Here is a 13,237-nt window from a genome sequence, read left to right on the forward strand (position 1 = left end):
ACTGCCAGGCTAATTAACCCCCAGACACCTGGTAGTTATAGCCCCATAGTCCCTCCACTCCCAGCCTGCAGTGCCCATTATATCAGCAGAAGTTGCCCAGTTTCTCCGGTTACTTGTGAGTTCATGCAGCCTGCATTTACGCAGGACCTAGTGTGTGCGTGCCTGGTGCTCTGCGCTGGGAGAAAGAGGAGAATGAGACATGGCCCCTTTTGTTCGGGGCGCACGGGGGCTGGCCCCTGAAAGGGAGGCCGCGTAAACAGGGTTCCCCCTGAGAAGTGAGACCAGTTGTGTCCCTGGTTTCCTGGCGTACACGGTGTCCTGGTGCATGATCAGGGCGCCCAGAGAGTCGTTAAAAATTAATATTCAAACTCTCATGTGCATGTTGTTAAAGCTGTAATGAGAATAATTTGTGCGTTGTGTTCTAAAGTGTGTTTTTCTGGTTTTTAAAACCGTGGTGTAGTCTCGCGTCGGCACAGTTTGTGTGAAGAAAGCCCTGGTCTGGCAGCGGTTTGTACGAGCGTCGGCACAGTTTGTGTGAAGAGAGCCCTGGTCTGGCAGCGGTTTGTACGAGCGTCGGCACAGTTTGTGTGAAGAGAGCCCTGGTCTGGCAGCGGTTTGTACGAGCGTCGGCACAGTTTGTGTGAAGAGAGCCCTGGTCTGGCAGCGGTTTGTACGAGCGTCGGCACAGTTTGTGTGAAGAGAGCCCTGGTCTGGCAGCGGTTTGTACGAGCGTCGGCACAGTTTGTGTGAAGAGAGCCCTGGTCTGGCAGCGGTTTGTACGAGCGTCGGCACAGTTTGTGTGAAGAGAGCCCTGGTCTGGCAGCGGTTTGTACGAGCGTCGGCACAGTTTGTGTGAAGAGAGCCCTGGTCTGGCAGCGGTTTGTACGAGCGTCGGCACAGTTTGTGTGAAGAGAGCCCTGGTCTGGCAGCGGTTTGTACGAGCGTCGGCACAGTTTGTGTGAAGAGAGCCCTGGTCTGGCAGCGGTTTGTACGAGCGTCGGCACAGTTTGTGTGAAGAGAGCCCTGGTCTGGCAGCGGTTTGTACGAGCGTCGGCACAGTTTGTGTGAAGAGAGCCCTGGTCTGGCAGCGGTTTGTTCTAGGGTCGGCACAGTTTGTGTGAAGAGAGCCCTGGTCTGGCAGCGGTTTGTACGAGCGTCGGCACAGTTTGTGTGAAGAGAGCCCTGGTCTGGCAGCGGTTTGTACGAGCGTCGGCAGAGCCAGGGCTGACTTGGCTCCTTGCTTCGCCAGCGAGTAAGTTCCTGTCTCCTCGTTCTGGTGTGTGTGGAGGTTGGCTTTTAGGAGAGGAGGAGAATTCCACCAGAATGGTCTCGGCAGGTCCTCAGCCTCGGCACTGTTGGCAGTTGGCTAGAGAACCGTGTGCTGTGGGGCCGCCCGTGCCTGTAGGGAGCTCAGCAGCGTCGCTGGTCCCGACCTGTTAGCAGTCAGTTACCACCCAGAGCGTGACGACCAGAAACGTCTCCAGACACGGCCGCGCGTCCCCTTGTTGGCAACATTGCCCACGTCGAGACGACTCTTCTGGACGGTACTTGTTTCCTGTCACGACTGTAGCAAATCACAGACTAGTGGCTTAAAACAACACAGATTTCTTCTTCCAGTGGTTCAGGAGGTCAGAAGTTCAAAAGTCAGGGTGCCAGCAGGGCTGTGTTCCTTCTGGAGGCTCTAAGGAAATGTGTTTCCTTGCCGTTCCCAGCTTCCAGAGCTGTGCATTCCTTTTCTGTGGCCCTTCCTTCCGCCTCCAAATCAGCCACAAAGCACCTGCTCCATGACACCCGCCACTGTCACTCCTCTTTCTCTAACACCAGCCTCCTTTTGTAAGGGTCCTGTGGTTACACTGGGCTTACCGGATGATCCAGGACAACCTTCCTTTCTCAGGACCTTTAATTTAATCACATCTGCAAAGTTGCCTTTACCATAAAAGAGAAATATTCACAGATTCCAAAGATGAGGACATGGATGGGGCCATTGTTCTGTCTGCCACATAGACTGTTGGTTTCCCGGAATAATGGAAATATTATGGAGGGGCTGGGAGGAGGGAAGTGACTTGGGGAGCAGGGGGATGGGGCTGGCAGGGCACAACAGCAGCTGGTACTTTTGAGCGCCAGTTCTCTGGTAGGCGCCATGTGCTTGATCTCATCGGTTTCTCAGAGCCACTCCGGGTTGGTTCTGCCCTAGTTGTACAGACAAGAGAACCTTCCGGGGAGCTTTCTGGAAGAGGTAAAAGTTTGAGTTGGATCTGGAAGGGAACAAAGGGGTTTGGCAGCGAGTGAGACAGCCATTCTCACTCACAAGGAAGAGGGTCCTTGGGGGTGAAGGGCAGGGAGGTGTGCGTGGCTGTGACTGGCGATTAGTTCTTGGTCAGGGCAAGCGGGGGATATGATATGCAGGGAGGGGCAGGTGGGTGTGCACATCTGTAAATCAGTTCTTTTAATCTGACATAAACTGTATTATTTCTCACGGTAGTTTAAATTTTTAAAAAATCTGATTTTTAGAGAGAGAGGAAGGGAGAGGGATAGATAGAAACAACAGTGAGAAACTTCATTGATAGGCTGCCTCTGGCACACCCGCTACTGGGATTGAGCCCAAAACCCGGGCGTGTGCCCTGACCGGGAATCAAAGGGGTGACTTCTTGGTTCCTGGGTTGAGGCTCAACCGCTGAGCACACTGGCTGGGCGCTCACAGTAGTTTAACTAAATGTCTACGTGTGAGCGCCCACCACATGCTGGGGCACAGGTAGTAATAAGACACCAACTTGAAGTCCCGGCTTGGGGCTTGACTAGGGAATCGCAGGGCTGCATGGTGGTTACCACTTCCACCTCCCGGCTCCAGTAAGGAAATACAACGCCGCCAGGAGATGCATTTGATTGGCACCTGCTGGTCCTGCTCAGTGCCAGTGGCTGGGGAGCCCCTGTGTAGGACAGGGCCACCTTCCAGCAGGGATTAGGAATTCAGACCCGGCCATGTGGTGACAGGGCACAGTGTCTCTCGCTGTCCTGGGCTTTGTTTTTTTTGTTTGGTTTTTCGGCAGCTTTGTTGACGTGTAAGTGACAAGTTGAAATGATATGAATTGCAGGTGTACAGTGTGATGCTTTGACAGGTGTCTCCATGGTGAGTTGGTTACCACAATCAAGCTCACTACCACCCCACCTCCTCACAGGGTTACCTGTGTGTGTGGTGAAAGCTCTTAGGACCCACTCCCTTAGCAGGCCTCGTGCTCACTATGCAGTACGGCTAGCGGTCGCCACCCGCGGTGCATGGATCTCCAAGGCGGGCTCACCCCTCCTGCGTAACTGAAACTTTGTACTGTGTGGCCACCTTCTCCATTTCCCACCCGAGCCCCTGGCAGTTCTGTCTGCTTCTGTGAGGTTGGCTTTTTATTTTTATTTTTTTAAAAATATATTTTATTGATTTTTTACAGACAGGAAGGGAGAGGGATAGAGAGTTAGAAACATCGATGAGAGAGAAACATTGACCAGCTGCCTCCTGCACACCCCCCACTGGGGATGTGTCTGCAACCAAGGTACATGCCCTTGACTGGAATCGAACCCAGGACCCTTGACTCCACAGGCCGACACTCTATCCACTGAGCCAAACTGGTCAGGGCTGTGAGGTTGGCTTTTTAGCTTCTACGTATAAGTGAGGTCGTGCAGGACTTGTCTTTTTGTGTCTGGCTTATTTCACTTAATAATGCCCTCCAGGTATGTCCATGTTGTTTCGAAGGAAAGGATTTCCTTTTATTTTTAGACCGAATACTGTTCCATCGTATATGCACCACCGTGTCCTCACCCATCACCCACCCACGGACAGGTTACTAGTATGTCCATGTCTTCTCCTGTGAACAGCGCCGCAGCGAGCGTGGCCGGACGCCTCAGAGAGGCATTCCTTCTAGTTTGGAGGAAACTGAGGACTCAGTCGGGAGCTCCAGCTGCGCAGCCAGGGCAGCCAGCTCTGCTGGGTTGCCGTCCCCGGGGCCCCTCGGAGGGCAGCCCCTTCTCTGCCTTGCAGCTCCTGTGGTTGGCAGATGAGAAAGTCGATGTCAAGTGCTTAGCGTGGTGCCGGGTTGCAGCCAGCTGTTCACATGTGTTATGTGTCTGCCTATTTAGGAAAAATACGCAAAGGTCTCTTCTGCCTTGTCATTCATTTGCAGCACAAAACCACATCCTTCCTTCCTTCTCGCGGTGAGAGGAGCTCACACTAGACTGAGAAGAAACCCATAGCTCCTCTGGTTCGTGGAGTAAGAGAGATCTTGGCCTGGTGTCTAGGGGGCCAGGAGAAGACCGGCCGTCTGGGGGTGCCGTGGGAAGGGAAGTGAAGCGAAGGCTCATTTATTACACCTGACATTCAACAGATAAGGACCAAACGAGATAAGTGAAGAAATAGCAGAACACGCATGTTATTCGAGACGGGGCACTGGCTCCCACGAGTGGCATCCAGAACGACCGGAAGTGCTGTCTCTGCGGGTAGGAGGCAGGCTGCCCGGGACCGGTGCAAAGGTTGTTCGCGGGAGCCCAGTAGGACCCCGCCCGCACGGTCACACGCAGGGGCCCTAACAGGACAGCAGTGCTGTTTTTAACCAGGTGCTTTAATAAAAGTGTTATCTCTGAAGTGTACAGAAATAACATACAGGGGCCCTGCGTCCTGGCGGGTTTGGACAAACCCTCTGTGCGGCCCGCCAAGTTGTTCCCGCAGCCACAGGCCAGGGTTCTGGTGTTGTGTGCAGAAGTCCGAGTGGTGGTTTGGCTTCAGCCACCTTTGGATTTAGGGTCTCAGGTGATGTCATAACTGTTCATTTTTCTCTGTCTCTTGTTCTTTTTTACTTTTCATTGAATTTTTGGGGTGACACTGGTTAACAAAATTATATTCTTGTTCATTTTTTTCCTTTTCATTTAATTTTTTTGGGTGACACTGTTAACAAAATTATACAGGTTTCCAGTGCACAGGTCTCCATCGTCTGTACCCTGCACTGTGTGTTTCTCTCTTGCTCTGCTCTCCACCAGACGTCAGCTTTGTTCTCTGGTGGCCTCAGTCCCTGTCTCAGATGCGTGTCCTGTCGTTCAGCCACTCAGGCCAAAGCTCCCGGCTTAGCTGTGATTGGGTCAGGTTGGTTTGGCTTGAGTCACATGCCCACCTCTGAGCCAGTCACCGTCGCTGGTGCCAAACTCTATTCTGCTTAGACCTGGGCCACGTGGCACCCGGGGACTAGGCGGTGGGTCCCCAACCCCAGGTACGTGGCCCGAGAGCAGACAATAGGCAGGTCCCCGAACAGAAGCAGGTGCGTGACGCCAGGTGGCCCTGAGGCACCCGTCCTCTGTGGCTGCCGCAAGGACCAGTGTGTGACCGGCCGGCTCTGTGCGGGCCATATTGGCTCAGGCGCTGGCTCCCAGGTGGGGGGCGGGGGAGTTCAGCTCCTTTCTACAGCAGGAAGGCAGCTCCTGGGGGTGTGAGGAGCCCCGAGGAGGACTAGCAGCCTTGACCAGGGCATTGCAAGCACAGTTCCTGCCCCAGCGGCTGCCAGGGGAGCCCTTCGTAGCGAGACCCAGTGAGCACAGCGATTCCGTGGCCAGAGCCTAAAATAGCCTGTTCCCCGCGGAACCCTGAGGAAGCGGGGTTGGCTGCTAACCAGACATCCAGCCAGACCTAGTGGCAGCGCCAGGGCGTGGGCTCGGGCTGCCTGGCACAGAACCCAGCTCAGCTGCAGCTTCCCGGTGTGTGGGGACTGGGCGGGGGAGATGTGGTGCCTGAGTGAGGGCAGAGGGAACCTTCCAGAGAGTCCTGCTGTCTTGGGAGCTGGGTTCTGCTCCTGGTCTCAGTCTCTTACTCGCAGGAACAGGGAAGCCCCGTTAGATGGAGGTTGCTAGGAAGCCGGATGCCCTGGTTAGTATTGGCGCAGGCAGTGTGGGCTGAGCGAGGGCCACTGAGGGCTCCTTGCCTGTCTGGGAGGATCCAACACCCTCCAGTGCCCAGGCGTCATGGGCAGATGTGGGAGCAGCTGTCACGTTAGGACTCTGGGTTGAGGCCACAGTTTTCCCAGGCCGACCTACCCAGGCATCAGCTTATTATAAGAGATGTGATGTGACTTTTTATAATATGGGAGAGAGGGGCTACTGGAACATATAGAATTCGCAAGTAGTAAGGAAAAAAATTATAGTAGACTATATAAAGTTAGATAGCAAAGTCTGAAGATTGTCAGTCCAGGGCTACTATGCTGCCTCAAGATATAAGATTAAGCCCGGCCACCGTGGCTCAGTGGTTGAGCGTCAACCTAGCAACCAGGAGGCACATGCCCGGGTTGCGGGCTTAATCCCCAGTATGGGGCGTGCAGGAGGCAGTCAATCGATGATTCTCTCTCATCATTGGTGCTTCTATCTCTCTCTCCCCCTCCCTTCCTCTCTGAAATCAATAAAAATATATTTTTTAAAAAGATATAAGATTATGCTGCCTAGGCCCCCTCTTTCTCATGGCTCTGTTATCCTCAGCACATGGCTTCCTCATGGTTAAACATAGCTGCTTGAGCTCCAGCCACCACACTTGCAGTCCAGCCAGCAGGAAGGAGGGGGGACAGGAGGGCACGCTTTCTCCCTCTCTTAAAAAACCCTTCCCTATAGCCCAGCTGGCGTGGCTCAGGGGTTGAGCACTGGCCTATGACCTGAGGTCACGGTTCGATTCCCGGTCAGGGCACATGCCCAGATTGCAGGCTCGGTCCCCAGTCGGGGGCGTGCAGGAGGCAGCCGGTCAATGATTCTCTCTCATCATTGATGTTTCTATCTCTCTCTCCCTCTCCCTTCCGCTCTGAAATCAATAAAAATACATTTTTTAAAAATGCTCAAGCCTCTCTAATTTAAGAAAACGAACACACAAGACATAATAAACAAATAAATAAAAACCCTTCCCTATAGTTGAAAACAGTCCTACTTATATCCTCTTGGCCAGAACTTGGTCACATGGTCACACTTAACTACAAAGGAATCTGGGAAAAGTAGAACTTAGTCTAAGTGGCCACGTGCTTAGGCAAAAACCAATGATTCTGTTACGAAGAAAGAGCGAACAGTTGCTGGGGGACAGTTAGCAGGCGGCTGCTACAGCTGCATTAAGAGCAAATTTATGACAACTGAAAAGCCATAGCACGGACCGGCTCACGCAGCCCTGGGATACATACCAAGCTGCTCGTCCACAGCTGCTTCTGTTCTCCAGGCCGAGGAGGGCGTCAGGTCTGTGGTGGACGTGGCCACGGACCGGGTTCTGGGGATAATTCCTGTGAACTGGCTGCCGTGGAACCTCCCTCAGGACACTTACCTACGCAGCCCCCTTCACCATGGGGGAGCTGGGGAGGTGAATTCATCTGGTCAAGGTGGCCAGCAGTCCAGCCCTCAACCACTGCTCTGAGCACTGGTTAGCACTGCCTGAGGGCTGCAGGCCGAAGCCGTGGCTCCTCCCTGGCATCATCCCGGCCCAGACGCCAGTGACCCGGCTGGGCCTACTCACAGCTCCAGGCTCCCCGCCATGTTGTCTGCAGAGATCCCGGCCATGGGCTGACCAGGGCAGAGTAGGCACTGGGGCTGGGAGAGAGCGGGGCACGGGCCCGGCCCAGGGAGGTTTTGGTGACAGGATCAGTGGCTCAGGCATTGGATCCAGGCAGTGAGTGACCTTACCTTGCCCTGAGGGTAAGATACACAGTCGGCAGTGAACACCCAGAGCAGCGATTGTCAAACTGAGTCGATTGTCAGGCTGAGTGGAGAAGTCAGTAGGGGTGATGCATTGAGGAAAAAGAAAGAACAACAGCAACAACAACAAAACGAGAGACTGACAGAGGCAGAGTGTGCTGCACGAGGTAAGCTGAGCCGTGTCCTCAGATTTCAGGTCAGGTTGATGGGAGTGCGCTGGCTTGGGATGTAAGTGCATTTGCTGCTGGGGTGACCCTCAAGCAAGTGCCCACCTTGGATCTGGAACCCTCCTGTCCACAGAGAGAGCTGTTAAGAATAATTGGAATCATTGCCTTGATCTAACATTTTAAAAAACATTTCACCTATTTATTATTTTATATTGAAGGCGACCCAGTTTTGTAAAAAAGTTAAAACAGTATAGAAATGTGCTGTTTTACCCTAACCCTAAAAAGCTCCCGCCAGCCCCACAGTCCATCACAGGGCTGGCGAGTTTTCGTGGGTCCTTGTGGAAAGTTTTGCCGCATCTACAAACATCCTTTTCCTTTTTTATTTTTTAAAATATGATTTTATTCATTTTTAGAAAGAGAGATAGAAACATCGATGAGAGAAACATCATCCATCGGCTGCCTCCTGCACGCACCTCGACTGGGGACCGAGCCCCCAAACTGGGCATGTGCCCTGACTGGGATCGAACTGTGACCTCTTGATTCATAGGTTGACGCCTAACCATTGAGCCATGCCCACTGGGCTCATCTATTCTTTTGTAACTTGTATTTTTGGTGTTATTTCTAAGAAGTCTTTGTCTAACCCAAGGTTACAAAGATTTTCTCCTATATTTTCTTCTGATAAAGTTTTAGATCTTATATTAAAGTCCTTGATCCATTTGAGTTAATTTTTGTGTATACTGTAAGGAAAGAGTTCAACTTCATTCTTTTTTAGTGTGGATCCATTCGTCCCAGCTCCAGTTGTTGAAAAGATTATTCTTTCCCTATTGAATAGGCTTGGTAACCTTGTCAAAAGTCAGTTGGCCATAAATGTGAAGTTTCATTTCTGGAGTCTCAGTTTCATTCCGTTGATCTAGATCTCTGTCCTTATACCAGTCCCAGTTGTCTTAATCACTGTAGCTTGGTTTTGAATTCAGGAAGTATGACTCCTCCAACTTTGTTTTGCTTTTTTCAGGATTGTATTGGCTATTCTGAGTCCCTTGAATTTCCATGTGACCTTTAGCACTTGTTTGTCAGTTTATTCAAGCAGCCAGCTCAGATTTTGATAGTGATTGGGTTGAACCTATAGATCAATTTGGGGAGTACTGTCCTCTTAACAATATTAAATCTTCTGAACACAGATGTCTTTCCATTTATTTAGATCTTTAATTTCTTTGGACATGCTTTGTTTTCGTTGTACAAGTCATGCACTTGTTTTGGTAAGTGCAATTGTTTTCTTAATTTCATTTCTGATTGTTCATTGGTAGTATATAGAAATAATACTGATTTTTGTTCATCAGCCTTGATGAACTCTTTATTGACTATCTTTGCATGTCTGTGTGTATCCAGAGCTCGCACTGTGACAATCCCAAAGCCTTTCCTGGTTTGGGCAGGCCTCCATGGATGAGCACTGGGCTGTTACCAAGAACCTCTGAGGGCCTCTCACTCATTCCGGGGACATGAATTGAGTGCCCACTCTGCCGGGCACTCTTTGAAGCACTGGGACATCCTATATAATAAAAGGCTAATATGCAAATCAACAGAAGGGTGGAATGACTGGTCACCATGATGCGCACTGACCACCAGGGGGCAGATGCTCAATGCAGGAGCTGCCCCCTGGTGGTCACTGTGCTCCCACAGTGGGAGCGCCGCTCAGCCAGAATCCGGGCTCACAGCTGGTGAGCGCAGCAGCAGTGGCAGAAGCCTCTCCCGCATCCACAGCGTTGGCCTTCCCCTGAGGCGTCCCGGTCTGTGAGAGGGCACAGGCTGAGCTGAGGGATCCCCCCCTGAGTGCACGAATTTTGTACACCGGGCCTCTAGTCTATACTAATAATAGCTTAGGTGGCGTCCTGCCCTCACATCATCACAAGGTGGCCGTCACAAGATGGCTGCACGCACAGAGGAGGCGAGGCCCGGCGGCCACTCAGCGAGATGAGGCCTTGGGGTCCCGCGGCTCTGCGCAGTGCAGAGGAGGCTGGTCCCAGCGTCTCTACCGTCTCTACCGCCTTGCGCGGAGGAGGCGGGTCCCAGCGGAGGAGGCGGGTCACGGCAGGGGAGGGCAGTTGTGGGCGATCAGGCTGGCAGGCAGAAGCGGTTAGGGGCAATCAGGCAGGCGAGCGGTTAGGAGCCAGTGGTCCCGGATTGTGAGAGGGATGCCCGACCGGCAGTTGGACATCCCCCAAGGGGTCCCAGATTTGAGAGGGTGCAGGCTGGGCCGGGGGACACCCCCCCCCCCCCCGCCATGCACGAATTTTGTGCACCGGGCCTCTAGTAGACAATAAATGAATGAATGAGATGATTTCAGTCTGGGAAAATCTATGAAGAAAGTAAAACAGACTATGTGCTAGGGGAGTGACTAGTTATGTGTTTGAGAGGGGTTTTTTGTTTACAATAATTTTTTATTTTTCAAATACAGTGGATGTTCAATGTTATATTAGTTTCAGGAGTACAGCATAGTGGTTAGACCTTTATATAACTTACAAAGTGATCCCCCTGATAAGCCTAGTACCCACCTGGTACCATACTCAGTTATTACAATATGATTGACTATCTTCCCTATCCCTGTGACTGTTTTGTAACTACCAGCGATGTACTTCTTAATCCCTTCATTTTTTTCACCCATCCCCCTAACAGCCCTTCCATCTGGCGCTCCTCAAATAGTCTCTGTATCTGTGAGTCTGTTTCTATTTTGTTTGTTTATTTTGTTCTTTAGATTCCACACGTAAGTGAGATCATGTGGTATTGGTCTTTTCTCTGTCTGACTTATTTCACTCAGCACAATGCCCTCTAGATCCATCCATGTTGTCACAAGTGGTAATATTTCATTCTTTTTTTATGGCTGAGCAGGATTCCATTGTATATATGTAGCACCACTTTTTTATCCAGTTGTCTACAGATGGGCATGGGTTGCTTCCATATCTTGGCTATTGTACATAGAGCTGCAACGGACATAAACATGCAGATATCTTTACAAATTACTATTTTGGGATTGCTGGGTCGTGAGGTTGTTCTGTTTGTAATTTTTTGAGGAATTTGAGGAGTTCTTTGAATTGAGTCGGAGAATATTCCTAGAAATGTGGCTTTTGAGCTGGGATCCAGATGACGAGGAGCAACTGTGTTGGAGGATTAGGAGGGTTGTTCCTGGCACGAGGAACAGCAAGGACAAGGCCCTGAGGTGGGAATAGGTTCCCCGTGCTCACGGGTGGGAGAGAGCAGTGGTGTGGGGGCCGCCACAGCTGGAGGAGACCAGGCAGAGGCCAGGACACTCGGGCCCGGACCCTTCGAAGGCGCTGAGATTGTACCAAGAATGTGGAGAGGAGCTGAGGGAGCTGGGCAGGGGAACCCTTGATCTGAATGTCCTGAAAAGATCACTCCGGTTGTTTAAGGCAGCGTTTCGTTCCCCTGCCTTGTTTTAAGTGCTGAGTTCTTGGAAGTAGGGTTGCTGGTCGCCGAGTTTGTACATTTGAAATGTTCCCACCTGCCGCCCGCCAGGTGCCTCCCAAAGGGCCGCGGTGGTCTTCAGTCTGAGGTTGCAGCTCTTGTCACCAGCGGCGTGTAGATGAGGTGCCAGTGAGCCAGCCTCCACCCGGCCCCAGCACCCACATCCGTGCTTCCCTTTGCAGGGCCTTCTCCGCAGCAGCTGCCCAGGAACTCTGGCTGTGCCACCCCCCCCTTGGGTACCACGGGCACCCTGGGAGCATGGCCGACGAAGACCTCATCTTCCGCCTGGAAGGCGTTGGCGGCAGCCAGACCTCCAGGGCTGGCCGTGACGGGGACTCTGACACAGACAGCGACGACGACGAAGGGTACTTCATCTGCCCCATCACCGATGACCCCCGGGCACACCAGCATGGCAGCTGCCAGGTTGGTGACTACTGCAGCGACCTAAGGAAAAGCGAGCGGCGCGGCTTCGGCGCCTCCCCGGGGAGCTCCTTCAACATCAAGGTGAGTGGATCGCGGCCCCACCTACCCCAGCCCAGGTCACCCCCCAGGGACGGGCAGTCGGGTCTCTCCTGTGTTTCCAGACGGGCAGCGTGTACATTCTGGGTCTGAGTCTGTGCCTGTTAAGCTGATGGTCGGCTTAGAGCAGTGTTTCTAAAGAGCAGCTCGGGACCCGCTCCGGGGTTGGGAAAACCTTGATCAACTTTTTTAAGAAATGGAAGAGAACGGAAGATGAGGGAATATTGGGAAGCATTACAAATTGTAAAGATATTATTTTTCAGAGCATATGTATGCACACGTTCACACATAAATGTGATGATCAACTTAGCTTCTCACGACAGACCAGTTAACTATTTTTATTTCACTCCTGTGTGTGCATGTGGCCCGGGGACATGATGTAAAATGTAGTCCTTGATGTTGGTTGCAGTAATAAAAGCCAGTGCTTGGCTCGGCCTGGGTAGTTCAGTGGTTGAGCATCGACTCAGGAACTACGGCCACTGGTTCGGCCACCGGTTCGATTCCTGATCAGGGCACATGCCCGGGTTGCGGGCTCCATCCCCTGTGCAGGAGGCAGCTGATTGATGTCGCTTCTCTCTCATCGATGTTTCTATCTCTCTATCCCCCTCCCTTCCTCTCTCTCTGAAAATCAATAAAAACATTTTTTTTTAAAGAAAGCCCATGCTTGGGTTGGGCATCCTCCTTCTGGCTTGAGGGAAAGGGCACTTGTTTTGTTCGGGGTTTGTGTTCAGATCATGGCAAAGCTTATGCAGAGGGGAGGGAGAGAAGCATTGCTGGGCTTTTGTGCAACTGGTGGTGAAATAGTTCAATGCAGTACCTTTGTCCTTATTGAACTTAATCCTCACAAACAGGTGTAGTGTCTGGTAGGCAAAGTGCTTATTACCATTAGGGCTTTGAAATTAAAATCACGTTTGTAACCTCAGAATTAATCTGTTTTTGGAAAATCAGTAATTTTCTTGGACAGTTGAATATTTTTTCCTCTCAGGGCCAGGAGTCTAGTTTGAGTTCCTCTGGGGCAGGCAGCTCCGGAAATAGCCCCGGGGGTTCCCACTGAGGCTGCGGCCACTGCAGGGTGAGGCTGTGGCTTGGCCCCCCCGCCTGTGTTACGGAGGTCCCAAGGGAGGGCGGGAGGGCTGTCTAGCCTCCTGCTGTCCATTTTAGGTCAGGAAGGCTCCTGCCCCAGAGGGGTGGGCGGAGGGGCTCCTGAACCAGAAACCAGCTCACACAGGCTCCAGCAAAGGGGAATTTACTGTGACAGCTCAGGAGAGCTCCTTGGGGCCCAGGGGTAGACGTTGACCAGACCCAGGAACCAGAGGCAGTAGGACCGTCTCTATCTCGTCTCTCAGTCTCTGCCTATTCTGTTTTGTTGTGTGTTTTTTTAATGGATATTTTGA

General features: G+C 52.0%; 1 protein-coding gene across 5 annotated transcripts in view; it reads left to right on the forward strand.

Annotated features, from left to right (window-relative positions):
- The first annotated feature begins 468 nt into the window (after nt 1-468).
- The window catches only part of EEF2K (eukaryotic elongation factor 2 kinase), a 53,519-nt gene continuing 40,750 nt past the window's right edge, over nt 469-13,237 (forward strand). For 4 of the 5 annotated variants that reach the window (XM_014545419.1, XM_014545418.1, XM_014545420.1 and 1 more), the window contains exon 1: nt 11,507-11,828. In XM_014545419.1, coding sequence (XP_014400905.1) covers nt 11,583-11,828 — 246 coding nt within the window. In that variant the 5' untranslated portion in view covers nt 11,507-11,582. Of the gene's footprint in view, nt 1,253-11,506; nt 11,829-13,237 lie in introns of those variants that run through there. The other variant, XM_005873351.2, reaches the window with a different exon arrangement.

The sequence above is a fragment of the Myotis brandtii genome, unplaced genomic scaffold (genome assembly GCF_000412655.1).
Source record: "Myotis brandtii unplaced genomic scaffold, ASM41265v1 scaffold407, whole genome shotgun sequence".
In the NCBI taxonomy this organism is placed as follows: Eukaryota; Metazoa; Chordata; class Mammalia; order Chiroptera; family Vespertilionidae; genus Myotis; species Myotis brandtii.